This window comes from Prenolepis imparis, unplaced genomic scaffold (genome assembly GCF_030444845.1).
Source record: "Prenolepis imparis isolate NDT839.2.m4 unplaced genomic scaffold, iyPreImpa1.0 SCAF_10, whole genome shotgun sequence".
In the NCBI taxonomy this organism is placed as follows: Eukaryota; Metazoa; Arthropoda; class Insecta; order Hymenoptera; family Formicidae; genus Prenolepis; species Prenolepis imparis.
This window is the reverse complement of record NW_028141168.1, coordinates 17145785-17168608: the sequence shown is the minus strand read 5'-3', so window position 1 is coordinate 17168608 and position 22824 is coordinate 17145785. Positions and strand designations below refer to the sequence as shown.

The window sequence follows — 22824 nt, the reverse complement described above, 5'->3', positions numbered from 1 at the left end:
TATCCACCAATAAAAGCAGGGAATAATATCTATTCCCTGCTCTTATTGGTGGATTATTTTTATTTCCTGTTCCTATTGCCTGTTGCCTGGCATTGTGCGAGGGGCTTTAATTGACCAATCGTGTCGATAGGAGCAAAGATTTCCTTGCTCTGATTGGTCAATTATAAATATTGTACGACGTTCAATATCCAATAGAAGAGCTTGTTTTCTAGCGATTCAAATTAGTAATATTTTGGAATCTAGAAACGAAAGGTTCTTATTGGATATCGGATGTCGTTGTAGCTTGGACATCGGACGCAGTGTAAATTCTTCATTAGCATTGGAAAAAACAAGATGGTGAATGGTGGTTTGATTTGCGCGATTTGCGCTATTATACGTCATCAACAATCGAGATCTTATCTCGCGTAAAAATGCGAATTGCTTTGATAAGACGAAAAAATCATTGATACATGTAGAATATTTGTACAATGTTAAAAATCGCTTATTTAGTAAATTTTATATTCTAATTTATATGTATATATACTAGCACCGTTATCGAGTACTTTTCCAAGTATTATAAGAAAATTCAGATTACAAAATTATGTAAAAGTACGACATATCGTTATGCCGATGTGAAAGAATTTCATAATAATCTGTAAGTAAATCGGAATGGTATCAATATGAAACGAAACTAATGTAGTTTATTTGTCAAATATGTATATTATATATGTATATATTATGTAGAAAATATGGAATCAAACGAGGGAAATAGACTTCCAAACGGTGACATCCAGGTACACAGAGATGTCGATTGGGCTAGATATGGTTTGCGCGATCCCGAAATGCAAAGAAACGCAAAAAGAAATAACGGAGACAACAACGATGCATTCGATCCAGAAATGTATCAGGCTGGAGCAAATGAATTATTCGCACAAGAATATGTAAAAACGCAATTTTAATTCAATTTTTTGCGTAATGAGTATTTATTATTATTACACTTTTTGTATTAAATCTCTCTTAGAGTTCAGATCCTTGGTGGAAATCAAATTTTTTCATCTCCCAACCTGTACTGTTTGGTACTTGGGATGGGGTTTTTACATCTTGTCTTATTAATATATTTGGAGTAATTGTATTTTTGAGATCCGGTTGGATAGTTGGTCAAGCAGGTGTTCTGAACGCAGTTTTAATCATCTTTTGTACAGGTAACATCATTGCTTAGAAACGATACACAATGATGTATGACTAATAAATTTACTTACTATATTACTAATATATTATGTATTATACTGATTCCAGTGTGTATCGCATTAGTGACAGTATTGTCAGCTGTAGGAATATGCGAACGATGTAGAGTTGAAAGCGGTGGAGTTTACTTTTTATTATCGCATGTATTGGGTTCTAGGTTTGGCGGTTCTATTGGATTACTTTATTGTTTTGGACAGGTGAGGACACAAATAAACTCTTCTTTTCTTATTTCTCAACATTTCAAGAATCTGTTTGGGAATTTTATTTCAGGCAGTAGGTTGTGCTCTAAACGTCTTAGGTTTTGGGGAATCGATGGCTGGCCTTGTAAATTTGGAATCGACATGGGCACAACGAGGTTTTGCATGTGCAGCAGTTGTACTGTTATCTGTAATTAACGTCGCAGGTGTTAAGTGGGTTGTAAAATTACAGTTTATTCTTCTCCTAATCCTACTCTTTGCTGGAGTTGATTTTATGGTTGGAAGTTTCACCCATACCAACATTGGTAAAATAATGTATTTAAATCAAGAAAGTGATATGTACAAAATCATAAAGATATATACAAAAATGATTAATAGAATGAATAATAGAATGTTTTTATCTTTCTTTGTATTCATACATTATAAATACATTTATACATTTATATAGATTTATAATTAAAGTTACAATACCATTTATATTTTTTGTAGATTCTGGTTTTGAAGGCTGGTTATCAGGGAATTTGAAAAACAACACTTTTCCCAATTATCAAGATGGATATAATTGGTTTACCGTGTTTGGTGTGTTCTTTCCAACAGTCACTGGTGTCTTGGCTGGAATTAACATGAGTGGAGATTTGAGACATCCATCTAGCGATATTCCCAATGGCACTTTGGCAGCATTAGGAACTGGGTAAGAAAAGTTGCCAATGATAAAAGTTACCTTTTGTGAAAATGTAATTTTTCATATTAAAATTATTCTTGCAGAACAATTTTGTATCTATGTTTTTTACTGACTCTTGCGGCAACTTGTGCCAGAAACGCTTTACTCACAAACTTCACAATAGCATCCACAGTATCGGCAATTTCGGTGCTGCTACTCGCTGGTCTCTACGTATCGTCGTTCAGCAGCTGTTTGGGTGCTATGTATGGCACACCGCGCGTTCTCCAGTCTATCGCCAGTCAAAATGTCATACCAGGAATGAGATGTTTGCAGAGAGGGGTGATTATTTCTTTTTTTCGGATGTTTTTTTTCTTTTTAATTTTAAAATAACTTCCATACTCTTGGTGTAACATTTTTTCGAGTCTTACAGTATATAAATTTGAATGGACGTATAAAAAAGAACATAATGTAATAACAATTATTGAGTGATATAATATTATAATACAATAACAATATACAATTAATATGAATATATAGAAAAGATAAAATTTGATGCTTAAATAAAATTATAATTTTTTTATCGTAAAATTCTACAAACAAAATTCATTAGCAGCAATAATACACATTTCCAGAGAGGACCAAATAAAGTACCTATATATGCTATGCTCGTTGTTGCTGTGGTGACGTTGACTTTTATTATTACCGGGCAAATTAATACACTCGCACCAATCGTAACAATGCCTTTCTTACTGACGTACGCGTGCTTGGATTACGCGTATTTCGCTCTCGCGCAAACATTTGATCTTCGACATACACGTGAACAAAGATTTCGTACGCAGTCTCCAACATTCGATCGCAATTATGGTTCCGCAAGTAGAAACAATTCGATGACAGATACGGATAATGATTTAGACAGCTTATTTCCCGAGAGAATAAGACATAACAATCTTGTGGTAAGAAATTATATGCATTTTTTTTTTTTCAAATACGTAATTATTATTTAACTTGTGTGATATATATTGTATAACTTTATCGAATAATAATTATTTTTATAGAGAAATAACAGCGTTTCTGATAATAACGTATATGTGGATTCATCGCCGAGCATCGAGGATAATGCTAACGTTATCAGTACATCGGAACGAAAAGTTCATATACATAATAAATTGGAAAATTGGTACAGTCCTTTGTGCAATAGATGGTTTTCGTTATTGGGTGTAAGTATTTGAACATATTGAAAAAATTGTGCTTGTTAAAAAATATTATTTTTTCGTACCAAGGAATAATTTTAAACTATTCAATTGCATGAAAAAAATGTTCACATTTTATGTGTAAATTTACATTGCAGTGTCTCGTAAAATTGCTTATAATGTTTCTCGTACATTGGGGATACGCTATCGCTAATATCGTCGTGGTATTTCTCGTCTGGAGTTATGTCGGCCATGCCAATCCTGCTGTTAAACCTGGAGTTTCGGCAGAATTTCAATTTTTTAAATGGCTTCGGACTGCATTACTTAGACTTGTGGGGTAAACCTGATTATCGAGTATTATAATTGAATTATTATTATTATTTATAATGAATTTTCAAAAATCAATCACATTTTGATTTATAAAGATAAGAGTTATTGCTTTCTCTCTCCTTAAAGCTAAACTTATTATTTGTTTGACTATTATAATATTATTCTAAATATTTCTAAAAAAATTATGAAAGAAAAGTAGAGAGAGAAAGAGAAGATGCGTGTGTTTGTGTGAAACTTTTTCATTGCCATTAAGATTTCTTCACTTTGTTGCTTTATTGTTGTAGGAGAAAAGTTTACGATTACGAACAAATTGTAGTGACTCCAGTGCATCCAGGTGTTGAAACATGCTCGGCTCAACTAAATGAAGAGAATGAAGATTTTTCGGGGAGAAGAAGATATCATCAAACTGCTACTGTCACAGGTCAATATGTTAATGTCGATTAAATGTATGAGATTATCTATCCGGAATCATGAATTACATATTAGAATTCATATATTTTTTCAGTATCTATTTAGAATACGTTCTTATTGGCGCGAAAACAAGTATACATATATGTCTAATATTTAATGATATACTTCAAGATTTGATAAGGAGCAGCTTGTAACAATCTTATTTTATAAATAATCATCATTTTTACCTCGTTTTATAATATTATCAATCGTACAAGTGGCTAATATAATAATTGAATTTATTTAATGTTACATATACACACATTAAAAATTTAATTTATTTAATGTGCATATACACATTTAAAAATGTGGTATAATTGCAGCTTTCAGGGTATTTTAACAATCAATGAAATAGATTATATGCAAAATTGATTGTATGAAACGTACAAAGAATTGATGCTAGTTAATAATGATGCTAGTGTTAGATTTTTATAATGCATTTACTTGTCACGATTGCCGTGTACACAATTGGGATAATCTACTATACTAAAAATAGTATTTTTTTTTTTTTTTTAATCCTTGCAATGTCATTCAGCTTGATTAGACGGCCAAGAGAAAATATCAATTTGGCTGATAAATTCAGAAAAGAATACTCTCATATTGTGATATGAAAATATTCTTTTACTATAGTAACTATAGTATTGAGTTTTTTACGATCGCATAAATAATCGAGTAATAATGACGATACGGCAATCGCGTGAAAATACTCTGTAAATACCTGATAATATATTTATACATTATTTAACACTTTTATAATATATTCTCGAACAAATGCACAAACGAACAAATTTGTGTGTATAACTGCAGGATATAAATGTATGTATAAAAGAGAGAGAAGTCTAATGTGTATGTTGATAGTTTTTCCTATTTATTTTGTGAGAATTGTTTTTATTAAATCTACCAAAATAAATATTAAGAAAATTGGAATTATTGACTTGTAGATTTTATTATATATAAGTAAAATTATAGATTAGAGAGAAAAGATAAGATATATAATTAAAAATGATAAAAAATAATTAAAAGTACATTTAAAAAAATAGCTCGAGTTTTTAAACGATTTTTCAGATTATAATGCAAAAAAATTTATAAAATTAAAAATTTATAACATTTTTCTTTTATTTTAAATTTACATAACTTTTAAAGACACTCTTCTCTAAATTAACGAATGCCTCGGCAATTCTATCAAAGAATTTTATGAATAGAAGAATGTATATTTTATAAATAATCTATATGGTATATAAGCAAATATTTTTTAATTTTAAAATAGAATATTTTCATTCATTTTATTTGAAATTAAACTTAATTAAATATAATTTATATTAAATTTAAGTTATACAATGTTCAAAAAGATAAAATATATTATTAATACTCCAATTTTTAAAATCAATTTTTCTTTAAAAATAAAGTCATGAGAGAAAATTCTATGTGTTTGATTTTTTTAAATATATAAACGTAGTATCATGTTTTGTGAATATCATAATTAATAACAGAGATTGCTCTGTATAATACAAAAGTCGCACCCATCACAAAAAAATATATCAATGTTGCTGTGTATTAGGAAATTGTTTAATGATTATTGCACTCCCTTTGAGGAAAAATCAAATATATATAAACTCTAAGACAGAAAAAATACACAAAAATCAATTAGAAGCAGTTTTTTTTTTCTATTTCTGTAATATAAAGATAATCTGACGTCATAAAAATGATTTTAAAATATACTTAACGAGAATATTTTTCTTAAAGATGTGTTTATATATATCATGAAAATTATTTTATATTATATATAATCCTATCCTACAGACGAGACTATTAAATCAGCGACATCCGGATCTTGACAAAGGACAGATAACTGCATTGTAACTTGTGTTCCATTCAATGCTAATCTTGCGCGTGCTAATACGTCCTTTCCCCCTCGGAAGACCCCGCTTAGGAGCAGATTGTGCGCAGCTGCTCCACTTTGTACCTTGTTACTACGTTCTACAGCCTCTAAGCCCAAAAATCCCGTAAGACTTTGAATCGCTCCTTCCAAGGAAGTCACCGAAGCTCCCAAGGCGAATGTCTCCTCTAGCTTGACAAATCCTTTCGCAGCATACGTATCCCAAGCGGTATTAAAATCAACGCCTCTGTTACCAACGCCACGTACTTGATCGGCTAAAGTCACCTCCAAATCCTCCAACTAAAATATATATAAATATAGAAAATAATTTTTTCCACATAAAATGTATAGTACAACAAAAATTCTGTTATATTAAATAAATATTTAAACAAATATATTCTCTCTTACGATGCTCTCTTATGAATTAAAAAAAAAAATATATACATCTCGTCACAAATCTATTCACTTTATCTATCAACCATTCACACATATATATAGTCAGAAATAAACATAAGAATATTATTCTCCTTATGATATTATAAAAGTAATTTTATTTTTACCATGTATTCATCACGGTATCCTTGATCCGCATCTGGTATTCCTGTCGTTGGATCGCAATCCCTCGCCATAAATCGAAGAGTCGTAGGAATGGTAGCGACACTCGCATGTACGTCTTCCGGATATTTTAATACTGTATAAGTGGTTCCTGGCTCGTTGTAAGGTAATCGTGGACATGGTACCATGCATACAACAGAGTAGCTAGAAATAGAGATGGCTCGTTATAACATGTTATAACATTTGCTGTAAGAATAATATGCAAAGTAAATGTAGAGTCACATTGATAATTACCCTTCGGAAGGTTCAACAGCTACCACTACATCCTCGAGAAGCTGATCGGAAAGAGTGTTGACACAGTCAAACTGCAAGATGAGATATTCGGGAAATGTATGCTTGATACATTTAACATTGTACTCTGTTTCGGATTCGGTTAGTTCGAACACTGACGAAGATTTAAGGAGCGACATGTCTCGGATAATCATGGCCAAATGCGGAATTTGCGATAATTTCTCCATAAAGCTTTCTTCTCTGGTCAAACGAGGTTGCTTGATAGTGGTATGCACTTCTACTTGAGCTGGTTCCTCTATCGTCTGAGCCGGAGGTATCTGTAACATATATGACACACTCGATAAACATTGGTAAATAATAATAAAGATATATAATAATAATAATAATAGAGTTTTATAAAATACATATAAAAGTCGGAAACTTCCCGACAGAGAAAAAGAGGAAAGGTACAAAGAGCATCAAATATGAATTGTCAATCTCGTGATAAATGTCCCTCGTCTTCTTTACTTAATTGATATCAATTAACTCGAGAAGACCAGAAGAAAATAAATACCTGAGAAATGTCAAACAATTCTTCCATAGGTGTCTGCATATAATTTCGCAAAGCTCTTTCTAGGGTCGGCACAGACAGCGCAGGTGGTTGCACCAACGGCAGCATGGTCGGATCGTTTTGCTGCTGTAAGATGGTACAGTAATAAGCCGCACGATCGCGAACCTCATCGTCCGAATCCAGCTGACAACGCGACAGAAGCACCAACACATTCGGAAGCAAGGGTGGACAGGCGGCGGCGAAACGCGCTAAAGCAGTAACGGCTGCGGCGCGCACGCTAGCGCTCTCGAGGATAACGCGATTATAAATGAAACGGATATATCTCGACGGTTGTTTCGACGTCGGGCCTTCCTGTCCAAGTAAATGCAAAATGCGGACGGCAAGGGAGATGTGTTCGCAATCCTCGATAAATTCGCAGAGATGCGCGAGCCCCGCTTCCTTGGCTTCTGCATTCCCTTCCATTACGGCTATAATAGTGTCGGCGATTGCTGCTTTATATTCAAGTCCGCCCTCATCTCTCAACATGGCAGAGAGAAAATTCATCAAAACTGCATGTTTACGAGGAAACTTTTGACACAGAGCCCTGAGAATAAAGCACGGAAGAAGAATTTTAAAAAATTAAGAGGCACACGTGTTAGAAAAAGGATCTTTATCCAAGCGATTTGCAGCATGAAACCTTACCTGATGGCTTGTACCACCACCACTTTAAACTCGTCCGAAATTTCCGACACGAATGTAGCGATCTGCTTCATTAAACGGTCCACCGAACTTTCCGCTCCAGTTTTTAAAAGAGTAGTGATCGCTAAAGTGGCGATCGACCTGTTTGAGTCTGTAATCAAATTTTCCAGATCCAAATTACACGCTGTGACTGCCGCTGGATGAGACATCGCGACCTTATTCAGAGTTCTAACAGCAGCAAATCGGAGCGCCGGTTTCGGCGAACCGCAGAAGAGTTGCAAAACGCTAATCGCAGGTCCGATCTCTCTGGCGCCACTTCGTCCAAGATTGACTAGAGCATGCGCCGCCTCGTATACCACCATTTCGGATTTATGACGTAGACACGACTCGATGAAACCGATCAATTCCTCACCCTCGTCTACATCGTCTAGTAATTTATACGCCATTCTAATTAGCATGCACGCCGCATAAGGGCTTTTCGGGCTCGTTTTCATAAGTTTAGCGACCAGTTTGATAACCGCATGCTTATCCGTCTTGCGCGCTTGGTACAGAACACCCAAAGCATGATACTGAACCATTACGTTATTAGAATTTAATGCTTCTTGTGCCTCGTTTGCCCATCTCCTCGCAACGTCACCAGACACATTCGTCAAATGCAGAGAGGAGACAAGAGCGGCACTGGATACAGCTGGTGAACGATCGACTATGGCTTGCTTCATATATCGTTCAATGGCCGCTAACATACTGCTATCGGTTATGGTACAAAGTGCCCGGATAGCGGCAGCCCTGTATAAATCCTCCTTTCCTGTCATATCTTTCGTAAGACTGGAAGTAACTATAATTACATCCTCGGCTAAAGAACTCAATTCTTTGATACCCAGATAAACCAATCGTCTCAGTATGACATCGCGCGATTGAAATAATTTGGTCATAGCGAAGAAAGCCTCTGTGGCTTCCATCGTGCCCAATTGTTCGCCCTGATTGAGCAGATACAAGATCTTGGTAAGAATGTGGGCACATTTTCTTGGATTTACCGGTGTATTATTAAATGTGCGTGCTTCTTGAAGAACTGTAGTCTTTTCCAAGTTTTGAAAAGGATATCCACCACCTGATCCAACAAGAAAAGCATGTGACGATACAACTTGGAATTATACGTTAAATCTTTTGTAGCACAATAGTTGAAAACGTATATTTTCGAAAAGAAAAATTATATACAATAATTATAAAACTCGTTATATTTCAAAGCTATACGTATTATTGACATTTGTGGAAATGTGTTTACTAGTAGCTGTCAGTTGAAAATTAACCTATAATAATCGGAGTGCAATTTGCATACAGTCAATGATTGCACAAAGAATAATAATAATGCAATTAACAATTACCATCTTCTTCCTCTTTCTTGTCCCTTTTAAACGCAATCATTTTATTGCGAATAAAATATCGAAAAGTAGAAAGATACTACGACACGTCAGCTCGTGCTTCTATACGGCCATTGCAGTCGATTGCAGTCGATTGCAGTCGATTGCAGTCGATTGCAGTTTCTATTTAGCGAAATTTGATTGGATGCGCAGCAAAATTTCTAGACGTGATAGTTATATTCGATTGGAAGAAAACCCTTTGGGCAACATTACTAGATTACTAGATTTTCCGATGTCATTCGGCGCTAATTGGCTGGATCTGAAAGTAGAAACCAATCACGTTCGATTTCTATTGCTGTTTGATCCGCTGAACGAAGGAATCGATATCCTAAGCTAACTTATTTACCATCCGTAGTCGGAACTCTCGTGACTATTACGTCCGTGATTGTAGCAGTAACCGCAGAAAATCCAATATGGTGTCTCTCGTTGAGCGGTTTACGTCGGACGTACGTATTTTGAGGTAGAATCATTGTCCGGCGACCGCATAAATAACAATAATGATGAAAATTCGATTGAAAGGGTCGCGTTGCACGTAAAAACTCTCATGCCACTGTGTCTCGCGCACGATTGACAGCCGTGAAGGGATCGGTGTCTCGAAGACAGTGGCCGAGAACTCCTGTCTTCCTAGGTGTGTAGACAATTTTCAGACATAAAAGGAAAACTCAAAAATGGAAACTGACAAGGTGGAGAGTAACGCGGAAGTAAGTGATTCAGAAGCGGCGACGATCAAAATCAAAGAGAAGAAACGGAACTCGATTGCAGACATCGCGACCTTAGATATAAAGTCACGTCTTAGTTTGGACAAAACGGAAGAGGTTTGCAACGAGCCTCACATTAACGGGGTAGCTCAAGTGAACGGTGTCTGCGATTCTCCTCAAAGAACTGCCGATGTCACCGATCTTTCCCCGCAATTCGAAACAATGGAAGCTAGTCATTTAAACCAACATGGTATGCGATGCTAGCTCTCTTATTCTATGCGCAACAGAGAAATACAAACTTCATTTATACTTATAACAATAGAAATAAAGAGACTTTCTCTCTATACAAATAATGTACATGCGAGCATTTTATCGCTTGCGCATATTGTTATCTATTACTACAAAAAATCACTATGATATATGCTAATTTTTATATAGTATTTAATATATATTTTCTTGTGTGTATGTGTGTATACAATGTCAAGTTAAATACAGACTATTCCAAAGTTTTTTTTTCTTATTAATATTTATACATTGTCAACTATATGTCGAGTTCAAGATATTATTTGTAACAAAAATTGTATAATTACAATAATTGTATACTTGTATCTTTATAAAGAATGCGAAGACTCGTAATCAAAACTTGTACTCTTTGTCATGTTACAGAACAAGCAGAAACATTATCCACGGAAAGTAAAGACAACGATATCCAATATGTTAGCTATATGAGCGAATTACAAATGCCTGATATTATGAAATTAATACAGAAGGACCTAAGTGAACCGTATTCTATTTACACATATAGATATTTTATTCATAACTGGCCGAAATTGTGCTTCCTGGTATGTGCACTCAAGATCTTTAGCCTATTGTTGTATTCAAGCAATGCTTGGTATATGTAATATTATACAAGCGCTACAATGTTAGTAAGAACTTTGCGAGTTTTATCCATATAATTTGTACCAGGATTTTCGAAAGACGTTAATGTTAATGGCTTCTTGGATAATGTGAAAGAACTTAACCACAGCTTTGGTTCGATTCTTTTCACTTTCAGGTGTAGAATTTATAGAAAATCTTGCTTTTTGTTCGTCAAGGCGATGCATGGTGACGAGTGCGTCGGTGCCATCGTCTGCAAACTGGACATCCATAGGAAGGTGATAAAGCGCGGCTATATTGCGATGCTTGCTGTCGATGTAAAGTTTCGAAAACGGAAGATCGGATCGAATCTTGTGAGGCGAGCCATTCAGGCGATGGTGAAGGACGACGCGGACGAGGTAGTTCTGGAGACGGAAATCACTAACAGGCCAGCGCTACGTTTATACGAGAACCTTGGATTTGTGCGTGATAAACGATTATTTCGATATTATTTAAATGGCGTGGATGCATTGCGACTAAAATTATGGCTCAGGTGAAATTCATCCACATGCTTGTGGTATTTAAATAGGTATTTAAATAATTACAATGTTGAAGAGATATAACATCTATGCTCTACTATATCAGGCAAACGTGTGACATTAATGTCAAAGAGATTATATGTTTCTACACGCACAAATATATTTTCAATCGCAATATTGTGCTGTTAGTTGTTTGAACATTTTGAGGAATTTAATTTTTGGTTCCTTTAATTATTAATTATATTCAAAACATTGTGTACATATAGATAGCTTTATGTTGCAACAAGATAATTCTTATTATTAATTCTTATTATATTTTCTTGGAAATAATTTTTAACGATGAATTTATTTTTCATATCAAGATAAATCTATAACAATCTCCATCAGCCTACTGACTACGTGTCTATACAGGACAGAAAATATATATATGGTATATCATTTGTTAATAGTGCCTAACTGTTGCCTGACTGTTAGTTACTTTCTTATAAAATTTGCTGCAATTTCTTTGATATTAATGTCAGTGATTGAGATAAATTTTAATTGCAGCTTGAAGATGTAAAAGTAAAGAGTGATAGCAAGAGACAAAATCGAGAGTGAAAAGTGTACTGAAAATAATCAGTGTATTGTTGCAAATCACATTGATCAAATGTACATCTTGAAGCATGTTTTTATAATTAATTCGAAAGAAATTTATATCGTTACAACTATAATTTACTAGCATGAAATTTTTATATAACATTATAGATACAAAATGTGTTTTGTTATTAGATAGACATAACTACAAAGATGAATGGATTAAATTGAAAGAAACGAAAAAGTTCATAAACATTGATAGTAAAAAGCCAATTTTTTCATACAATTTTACTATTTCTTAATCTACTGTTTCTTAATGTACTCAATGATAGCAATAGACTTCAATGTTTATAAACAAACATTATCTTTATCATCAACAAGAATGTTACAAATGTACATAATGCATAATAATCTTATTTAAAAAAATGAACTGAAAGATAATTTACAGAATATAATGAAATAACAAGACTATGGGAGATATTTATATATGTATATATTTTATATTGTCTTTCAGTATTGAATTCAATTTGCTTATGTTTCAATGTCAACATATACAATAAATTGCTTTAATAACATTGAGTAAAAATTATCGTGTAACGTTGCGTCAAGTGTACGATTTCGTCAGTGTGAACAGCAGTTTAATAGAAATAAAAGATAAAAAAGAAAAGACCAACTCTCTCGCTCTCTCTTTCTCTCTTTCTTTCTCTCTCTCTGTCCGCGACTGAAGAACAGTGCAACTTTAGATAAAATATTTCCGTTGAAAATTGTAAAGTAATACACACACACACACACACATGCGCGGAAATATCTCTATATATATTATTAAACGGATGACAGAAAAAGAAATTATCGTTTCACAATTGAAATATTACGTGGGAAATAACGCTTCATGCGGTTTACGCAGATGAGAATGGTACGCATTACTGTCAACCCATTATATCTATCTTTGTATAAAATAAATGCGAAGCACAGATCATAATGTAACTATTAAAAATGTAAAAAATGTTAATAAAAATACATAAATGTTTTTACACATGTTCCGTTTATGTGTCACATTTATTTACTTGTAAATAAATTATTACTCTTTCCAAATAATAATTTTTGCATTCTAATTATGTATCTGTAATATATGTATATAAATGTATTTTTTTTTTATTATAATTTCTTTAAATATTAATTATCGAAGTTATCTATTAGATTAGTATGTACATGAAATAAAAAGGAAAAATTAGATTAATTTTAATCGAATAGAAAGAGCTAAAAGTATTTAATAAAAAGTATTTTTATATATAGAACAGAATTTATTTTTAATATATTTTCTTAAAATACATATAATAAACAAAGATACATAAAATAATAGGCGATGAGGAAAAGATTAATAATCTAAATTTATTTAAAAGAATTTAATTAAATTTAGATTGCATTTTTTTATATATTGTAAAAATAAAAAGGAATTAAAAACGTAAAGATAAATAATATTTTCGTAGAGTTTTATTATAAAAAAAGAGCAATCGATGTAACGGCTGCTGATTGCTGATTGGTTCCGCCAATTGTCAATGAGTACGTTTCTTTAATCTCAATCTTCAATGCTTCTTGCCACATCACATGAAACGCGTTGACGTGCGACAAGAAGCTAGCCAATCAATCCATCGCTTTAACGGACAAACTGTAAATTGATTGGCTATTCGCTCGTTGGCGCGTCCTGTGTGCAAGAGCCCTATTTGTCAGTTCTCTGTTAGCTACGTACATACGTCGGTAGTTGATGCTCTATGTATCTTATATTTCTATGATCAGTTAGCACTCGCCATTCGCCATTCGCCAGTCCTAGTCCCAGCCCAGCCCAAGTCCAAGCTCATTCGAGTCCCACAAACCTCGAAGTTAGCCGGAGCTGTACGTTACGCGTTACGGTAAGTGAAATCTATTCCTTTTTGTAATCCGAATTGTATCGTCGATGAAAAAAAGCAATCGTTCTACAAAATGTATGAAATAACATCCATGCTCTTTCAACTTTCGGTAAAATTCTATAAAAGTTTCCGTTTTAGAGATCGAATATACATTTCCAAGCTAAATTAATTGTACGACGCAAGCGTCTCTTGGCACCGGATGGTTGCCGCCAAGAAAATATTTCAATAAATTTGTAATATAGTGAACAATGTATTTACGTACAATTGTTGCGTCGTTTAATACTTGTCGACAGTTTTCTATCAATTTCTTATAATCTGTATAATTTTACGCGTGGTATTCAATGTATTCGATAGTAGCATTTTTGCGGCATTTTAATAGCATGGCGTCAAAGCGGCGGCCATTACACGAACGCTTTTTCGGCAAGATCGTTATTTGTGGAAGAGTATAACGATAAATTAATATTTTTATAGATAATTCGCTTGTTAACCACGGAAAACAAACGTGATGCATATAAACGTTAACTTGATTATCGATACTTACTATCTATACTTTTTAAGACGGGAAAGATGATTAGAGCATTTATTTCCTCACACACACACACACACACACACACACACACACACACACACACACAATTTCTACACAATTAAATATTATTTTAATAGAAAGAGAGGGAGGGAGGGGGAGAGAGAGAGTGCACACATTTCTTTAATATTTATTATGTTTCTATATTTCTTTAAAGTATATACACATATTTTGAAGAGCAGCTAGTTATATATTTGTAGATTTCTTGATTATATGTATATGGAAACAAATTTTTTGTATATTTATAATCCATTTTTTATAATGTACGAGACGTAAAAGAATATATTTGAAAGGATTGGAACAACTAGACTCGATCTATTATTAATAAAATCTATTCTTCTTTATTTTTATTGTCTCTTTCCAAAGAGACAAATGTTTAATTTCTTAATTTACATTTATATATCAAATAATTTCTCAATTTGCACACAATTATATCTGATTTTGTAAATTTCAATCTTGTGATTATTGAAGACAATATAATGGCGGATAATGATGATCTCTTGGATTACGAGGATGAAGAACAAACCGAACAAGTAGTCGATGGAAGTGGAGATGTTCCTGCAAAGAACAAAGAAGTAAAGGGCACATATGTCTCTATTCACAGCAGTGGATTTAGAGATTTCCTTCTTAAACCAGAGATTTTACGTGCTATTGTTGACTGTGGCTTTGAACATCCATCTGAAGGTGAATAATACATCTGTTTAAAGTTTCTAATAGGTTTTACTTTAGTTTAATTTACTCAAAAATACAATGATGAATAACTTAACTTTAGATAGGGACAACTGAAGAATTTCATGATTGAATACTTATCAATCATGATTGATGATGACTATTTCTGATACTATGTCTTACTAACATCTATAGCCATGTTTTTATTTCAATATATGTGAATAAAATATAAGTTTATTGCTTACAGTACAACATGAATGTATTCCTCAAGCAGTACTTGGCATGGATATACTGTGTCAAGCAAAATCAGGCATGGGGAAAACTGCTGTATTTGTATTAGCTACTCTTCAACAACTGGAATTAACAGAAAATCAAGTCTACGTCTTGGTCATGTGTCATACTCGAGAATTAGCTTTCCAAATTAGTAAAGAATATGAGAGATTTAGTAAATATATGCCGCATGTAAAAGTAAGTTTTATAGTTTTAATTGTATATAAATTTTATATATATATATGAAGAAGAATATCGATAGAATAATAATGGTTACAGAACTTTTTTTTTTTTCCCCCCCAAATTTTAAATTAATGCATATAAATCTACTTTGATAAATTTGTGGTCATTATTAAATATTCTATATGCTATTTATAAAAAAAAAAAATAGAAAATTTATATCTTCTGATCTTTATAAAAAATTTTTTTTAATTATAGGTTGGTGTATTTTTTGGTGGATTACCTATTCAGAAAGATGAAGAAGTCTTAAAAACTGTGTGCCCTCATATTGTTGTTGGTACCCCTGGTCGTATCCTGGCTCTTGTACGGAATAAGAAATTAAATCTGAAACATCTGAAACATTTTATACTTGACGAATGTGACAAGATGCTCGAATTATTAGGTGCGATATAAATAATTTAAACTTTATTCAACATAATTATATTTTATATTGTTGGAAAGAATCTTTACATGATGTACAAAACAAATCTTAGTTCACGTGATGACTACACTTTACCACTACCCAATTACTGAGCAATTCTTTAAGATTTACTTTTTTAATGTATTATTTTGAATGAGATGCAAAAATAATCATTTGCATTGCAATTATTGTTACAGATATGCGCAGAGATGTACAGGAAATATTTAGAAGCACACCACACAGCAAACAAGTCATGATGTTCAGCGCCACATTGTCCAAGGAAATACGTCCTGTCTGCAAAAAGTTCATGCAAGATGTAATTACACAATCTTCCTCTTCACTTCAATCTACAATTGCTTCTACTTCGTTGGTCCTATAATTGTATCCAGGACAAAGCTCAGCCCACACTATAAATATCATTGTCAGCGCATCCGCGGGTTAGGCGACTTAAACGTCACTTCGAGGAAACCGAAGTACAGAATTTGGGAATGAATCCCATTCGGTATCTTTCGTAAACGGCGCACAATCATATGCTCGACACTCATGCCCAACATAATGTCTCCTTCCAAGCCTAAACTTTGTATCGGATGTATCAGCATCTGTATACATATATATATATATATATATATTTATATATATATGGAAGGCAAGAATATTTGTTTTTCAATTGATTCTTTGACCGTTCAAAATGGCATATTTGAAAGATCCGATTTAGAGTTTTGATCAATGATAAAGTTTTTTAATTTGTTGGTTGCTACGCATTCAAGGAGCAATATAATATATAAAGATGTGTTTTAGGGAATAATGGGAAAAGAGATAGAGTATGAAATATTTCTGCATTTTTTTTCTGTTATGACTTTTTGTTATGACTAGTAATAGGATAGAATTGATCTGATACAATATTGACTTGCAATTATGTGGGTGGGGGGAGGGGGGAGGGCCCAAGAAGACTTCAAGACAGCCTCAAGACAGAAGAGCGCAAGAAAGAAGATACAAGAGGATACCCAGGGGGATAATTAAATTAGGATTGTAATTAGGGGAAGAATCTAAAATGAGAGCGTAGCATATATTATTAATGTATTCATGTGTTCATTACAAAACATTTAAAAGTTTCTTTATGCAAAGATTTCTATTGCTCTTTACGATCTTAAAAGTGAGGCTGGACGAGAAGACGAAAATGTTATGTGTAAATCGAGCAAGGTATTCCCGCTATAGAAAGCGATAAAGTCACGTGAAAGCCAAACGCAAATCTTCGGGTATCATGATTCTTTATTTTGCACGAGTGAAATAAAGTCGAGTCGCGACTCTGGATACCGAAAGTGTTGAAAATTTAAGTGAAAAATCGAAAATATATGCCAACCAAATAATATGAATCGATTCTGGGCATCTTCTCAATGTGCCAGAAATTTGGGAGAAGAGATTTGGCATCGAGTGGCCAGCGGATGTGATTGGACGTTCTCTCACGAGTGCGTCTTCTTAAGTTCAATTGGGGTGAACTGCCTGTTTTCGTTGTTGACACTACCCAGAGGTGGAAATCGCCAGACCGTATGTAATCTGTATGATTAATCCCGATCGACGAGATTATTCCACATATATTCTGCAAATGAAAACACGAGAGTCTATACTAAGAGACTTTCGATATTTTACGGATATATATATATATATATATAAAAATATATTTATATATATATTTATATGGTAACTTACGAATCTAATTGCATCTAGTCGTCTCCCAAGAAAGAAAAGATACTTAAAAAATAGTACAAAAAAAATTTAATTTTAGCTTTTTTTTTGTGTTGCTTACAGATTTGTATTTTTTGAAAATATCAACTTTTACAGACATGTGTGAGAAACAATATAACCATTTATTAGGGAATAGTATATTTTTAATTTATATATTAATTTTTATTTTTTTTTAATCAATATGTATATCGGTTTTTCACCTTGTATATTAAATCACGCGATACTTGGACTGCAAAATGACAATATTCAGAGAACCACAAAATCTCACAGTCTGAAAATTAGATAGGCACTATATATTAATTTAATAGCTTTTTGTTTATCTTATGGAAAAATAACGTTCTTTGTGCAGCCCATGGAAGTCTATGTCGATGACGAAGCAAAACTCACTTTAAACGGTCTGCAACAACATTACGTTAAATTGAAGGAGAATGAGAAGAACAAGAAGTTGTTTGAACTACTTGATGTTCTTGAATTTAATCAGGTTTGTTTTGCAAATTAGGACAATCTTGCAATGCATTTTTCTTATTGGAAAGAATCTTTACACGATGATTCAACAATTTTCTTATTTCATCATGATGACTCTGTTCTACCATTACCCACCAAATTTGATCCAGATTCTTCCAAGTATCTACATCAAAACATTGTCTTAAATTGATAACATACAGGTATCTTAAGATATAGATGACGTGCAATTTATGCATTAAAGATTGTGCTCTGTATAGGTTGTCATATTTGTCAAGTCTGTCCAAAGATGTATGGCTTTAGCGCAACTCTTGACGGAACAGAATTTCCCTGCAATTGGAATCCATCGAGGCATGACGCAAGAAGAGCGATTATCTAGATATCAACAGTTTAAGGATTTTCAAAAGGTAAATGGTTCATTTATCAAGTTACATAAAGTTCAGTTTAGAATAGATAATAATATAAATTAAACAAAACTTTACATATAAAATAAGGAGTAATATTATTTTCAGCGTATTTTGGTAGCGACAAACTTGTTTGGACGAGGTATGGATATAGAACGTGTGAACATTGTATTTAACTACGACATGCCGGAAGATTCCGACACATACTTGCATAGAGTAGCACGCGCTGGTCGTTTTGGTACAAAGGTAATAATGTTAACTCTTTAGATTTGATATTATAACTTTATATATGCAAAATAGTTTTACGTTTTCTCTAAATATTTGAAAAAGTCCATATATGTATACACACAATTAGTAATCTGTATTTTTGAAATCTTTATAAAATTTATCAAGCAATATAATTTGTTTTATATTTTCCATTATTCTGATAAAATGAGAAAATATTTAATATTGGGTTATTTGTGGGAATTAATTTAAATCACAGGAATGTTTCTAAATCTAAGTAACTTTTACAGTGTACACTTTTTTTTCTTTTTTTTTTTTAATAATTAAAATAGTTATTAATTTAAGAACATTTTGATTTCAGGGTCTTGCCATCACGTTAGTAAGCGATGAAAGTGATGCAAAGATATTGAATGATGTTCAAGAAAGATTTGACGTAAATATTACAGAATTACCAGACGAAATCGATCTTGCTTCATACAGTAAGTATTTATTTTTTTTTTAACTACCACATATCTAATATGTCATATTAATCATTATTTTTATTTTTACTAGTTGAAGGGCGATGAATTGAATTGTGTACTGTCTCGCAATAAAATCTTTTAAAACACATTATTTAAGTGAGTATAATTAAATATAAAATAATATTAAACATAAAATCTATATTTAAATAAAATATTCTTTTTTGCGCAGAAACTTTTATTCCACCTATTAACAAGAATGGACACGAAATAATGATGATAAATATATAAAAGAATAAAATAATGTTGCACACTCTTATTGCAAAAAAATCATGTTGTGTAAGTGTATTATTTTTAATAATATGACCAATTCACATAATCATACAACTACTTTGAAAATCTACACAATAAACTACAGACATAATACATCTAGAGTCTAGAGTGTTGAGAAGTAGAGGTCAAAATGCACGCAGAAAAAAAACCACTGTTTCTGCTCCTTCTCGCTTCCATGCGAGGAGCGCAGCGAGTCCTTTTCTATGTGCAGCTTTATCTCCATTCTTTAAAGCCAAACGTTCAGTTTATACTATGTCTATGATAAACTATTATTAATAAAAATGTACATTATACATCTTATTCCATTAGATTAGATTAGAAAATAAGTATTATGTATAATAGAGTAATTGAAAAGAGTGCAGTCCCCTTACGTTTCATAATCCTGTAAAAGTATTAAACTACCAAAATAAAAATTTTTTATAATAGAAGATTCCTATTTATGATAACTTTTTTGTTTAAAGTTAAGGATTAAAAAAAATTTTTTCTGTTGGCAATTATATATAATAAGAAAAATATATACTATTATATTACGATTGTATTGTTTCCAATTTAACTCTTACAACAATAAGTTGTTATTAATACTTTTATTGCCTATCACACACACTACTGCAATGTGCATAGAAAGAAATTTAACAAAAAACCATTATCAATATGAGGAAGACATATATATGACAATCCAACTAATTTTAGTATATAAATATAAGATTAAGATCCATGTTATTGCTATGAATACATTATGTGCCTTTGTAATTTCATTACATAATCCAGTTGTAATCCAAACTTATATATGAAACAAAAAATTGATTACAAGAAAAATATCAACGATATCAAGGTATTCATAGTAATTTAATTGCAATAGAATATAAATAATATATTTAGTTTCATTTAGGTCTTGGTTTATTTTGTGATTTATTTCCAACTTGTGTACCACCCCCACGGCTTAATGGTGCTGGACCTCTTCCTCCTCTACCAAAGGTACCTGTAAAATACAAACATATAACAATGATCCAAAAATTTTCAGAATGCATATTATCTCTTTTAGAATAATTTAGAAGATTATATATATAAAGATTTTCATAAAAAATACACTATTTTATATTATCTGATTTTTCTAAAATCTAATTTTCAAAAAGCTGACTATCAAATTATACCTTAAAAAATTATTTACAAGCATCTGATATTTTTGTTATCTAATCTGCAGCTTAGTGATAGAGAAAGAAAAAGAGAAATTATATATTGCAAATAAATGGTGGTGGCTAGTTAAGAGCCTAGCGCAGTGAGCAGTGCGCAAATTCTTCCTATATTTAATATTCAGAGGCTTCCATTTCAATACATATAATACATGTTATATATATGTGTGTGTAAAATTATACTACATTACCTCTTCCACTGCCACGTCCTCTTTGATTCTGGCCTCGACCTTTCATTTCACCACGTCCTCTCGATTTCATTTGTATATCTTCCTTCACCATGTCTATTACTTCATCAGGAATTCTCAAATACTTTATTGTGCTTCCTCTTATATAGCACTCAGGCATTCTCCAAAACTTGTCACCATCCTATTAATATAACATAATTACAATTGTTAAATATTAATAACAAATATCTATAAACGAAACTCTAGGACTTTAGTCAGTCCCAACCGATTCAATGCATTTCTAGATTACTTGTAACACATTTTTTTCAGTTTACTGTCACATCTCTTATACAAATTACTACATTACATTAAAAATTGGAGATGTATATAGAATAATCGTACCCTTGAAGTACATATAACTTCTCTGAGGTTTATGTTCATCCAGTTATCGCAACTAACTAAATGACCATTATATGTTTCTCCATTCTTCAGCTCTACTAGCTGCAACGAAAAATTTAATTTGATTGTTATATATATTTAAGATTTAAATAAATATATAGTTTTTACAAGAGATATATGAGAATTCAAAATTTACCATGGGATGATTTTGCGCCGTCTTTAACAAAGTCAAAGGTAACTGAAAGATTTAAATCATATATATTAAAAAGACCGAAATATATTTTATTTTCAATTTTTACATGAGTATAATAAACATACCATTGTATTTATATAATATAAATGATATATTAAAATGCACTCTATAGATCAACACCTTTAATAAAGGTTATGCGTCAATTTAAAAATCATATTAACTAGCATTTTTCCTTACAATCCCTAGATATTTCTGTACTTGAAATAAAGCCCCTCGCACAATGCCAGGCAACAAGCAATAGGAACAGGAAATAGAAAATATCCACCAATAAAAGCAGGGAATAATATCTATTCCCCGCTCTTATTGGTGGATTATTTTTATTTCCTGTTCCTATTGCCTGTTGCCTGGCATTGTGCGAGGGGCTTAAGCGCAAGCAAAACGAACAGACCTATAGTTTGACGTAGAACTCCTGATTGGTCAATAGTGCTAGTTATTACTTTAGGTACCGGTCGCTGTGATTGGTTGTGTCACGACGTGTGTTTAACAGTGGGTCCACAATAGGTGATTTAAGCCCTAAGCCTTAAGAAATTGACCAATCACAGTCGAGTTTTCTCCTCATACTTGACTGCGATTGATCAATTTCTTAAGGCTTAGGGCTTAAATCACCTATTGTGGACCCACTGATAAGCCTAGTCTACAATAGAGTCGTAAGGTCGTAAACGTAAGAAATTGACCAATCACAGTCGATTATTCTCCTCGAATTCAACTGTGATTGGTCAATTTCTTACGTTTACAACCTTACGACTCTATTGTAGACTAGCCCTTACTCTCACTTGAGGAACTTTACAGTTTACAGTTATAGTTGCGTGCGTATTAATCATATATAAAAAATGTATATTTATATTTTATTTAAATTTCAAACGTTTAGGTAGGTATAGAAATACAATATTCATTATATTTAAATATATATTTATATACTATTATATATATATAATTTTCCCGACTTATCTGCTCGCTCTTTATCTATTTCTATATCTATATAATTTTATTGCGATAATACAGCCGGCTGTTAATATAATTAATAAAAACTTTAATT

General features: G+C 32.4%; 5 protein-coding genes across 6 annotated transcripts; 3 read left to right on the top strand and 2 right to left on the bottom strand.

Moving 5' to 3' along the window:
- The first annotated feature begins 308 nt into the window (after positions 1 to 308).
- LOC145941553 (solute carrier family 12 member 8) lies at positions 309 to 4979 on the top strand. 2 transcript variants are annotated; one of them, XM_083047696.1, is made up of 12 exons: positions 309 to 634; positions 724 to 920; positions 1001 to 1181; positions 1276 to 1421; positions 1495 to 1726; positions 1911 to 2112; positions 2187 to 2421; positions 2715 to 3035; positions 3138 to 3299; positions 3431 to 3609; positions 3887 to 4023; positions 4108 to 4979. In XM_083047696.1, the coding sequence occupies exons 2-12, from the start codon at positions 729 to 731 to the stop codon at positions 4116 to 4118; spliced, it is 1998 nt and encodes a 665-aa protein (XP_082903822.1). In that variant the 5' UTR covers positions 309 to 634; positions 724 to 728; the 3' UTR covers positions 4119 to 4979. The 2 variants fall into 2 exon arrangements, with proteins under 2 accessions (XP_082903822.1, XP_082903821.1); XM_083047695.1 differs by having other exon boundaries at positions 3887 to 4979.
- Positions 4980 to 5404: 425 nt separating this feature from the next.
- On the bottom strand, positions 5405 to 9502 carry Gammacop (coat protein (coatomer) gamma). Its single transcript, XM_083047694.1, has 6 exons — positions 9385 to 9502; positions 8006 to 9110; positions 7328 to 7907; positions 6778 to 7091; positions 6489 to 6687; positions 5405 to 6228 (listed from the first exon to the last, which is right to left on the bottom strand). Exons 1-6 carry the CDS (start codon positions 9422 to 9424, stop codon positions 5842 to 5844), a joined length of 2625 nt encoding a protein of 874 aa, XP_082903820.1. The 5' UTR covers positions 9425 to 9502; the 3' UTR covers positions 5405 to 5841.
- Positions 9503 to 9812: 310 nt separating this feature from the next.
- Positions 9813 to 13118, top strand: LOC145941857 (N-alpha-acetyltransferase 30). The gene is made up of 3 exons (XM_083048217.1): positions 9813 to 10368; positions 10785 to 10960; positions 11213 to 13118. Exons 1-3 carry the CDS (start codon positions 10089 to 10091, stop codon positions 11528 to 11530), a joined length of 774 nt encoding a protein of 257 aa, XP_082904343.1. The 5' UTR covers positions 9813 to 10088; the 3' UTR covers positions 11531 to 13118.
- A 732-nt stretch (positions 13119 to 13850) lies between these two features.
- Hel25e (ATP-dependent RNA helicase 25E) lies at positions 13851 to 19776 on the top strand. Its single transcript, XM_083047749.1, has 11 exons — positions 13851 to 13992; positions 15047 to 15259; positions 15492 to 15712; positions 15953 to 16136; positions 16352 to 16470; positions 18247 to 18378; positions 18620 to 18766; positions 18872 to 19009; positions 19350 to 19467; positions 19541 to 19605; positions 19679 to 19776. Exons 2-10 carry the CDS (start codon positions 15055 to 15057, stop codon positions 19552 to 19554), a joined length of 1278 nt encoding a protein of 425 aa, XP_082903875.1. The 5' UTR covers positions 13851 to 13992; positions 15047 to 15054; the 3' UTR covers positions 19555 to 19605; positions 19679 to 19776.
- An 830-nt stretch (positions 19777 to 20606) lies between these two features.
- Positions 20607 to 21984, bottom strand: LOC145941594 (U6 snRNA-associated Sm-like protein LSm4). The gene is made up of 5 exons (XM_083047750.1): positions 21854 to 21984; positions 21732 to 21773; positions 21539 to 21637; positions 21161 to 21338; positions 20607 to 20758 (listed from the first exon to the last, which is right to left on the bottom strand). Exons 1-5 carry the CDS (start codon positions 21854 to 21856, stop codon positions 20661 to 20663), a joined length of 420 nt encoding a protein of 139 aa, XP_082903876.1. The 5' UTR covers positions 21857 to 21984; the 3' UTR covers positions 20607 to 20660.
- Between the last annotated feature and the right edge of the window lie 840 nt (positions 21985 to 22824).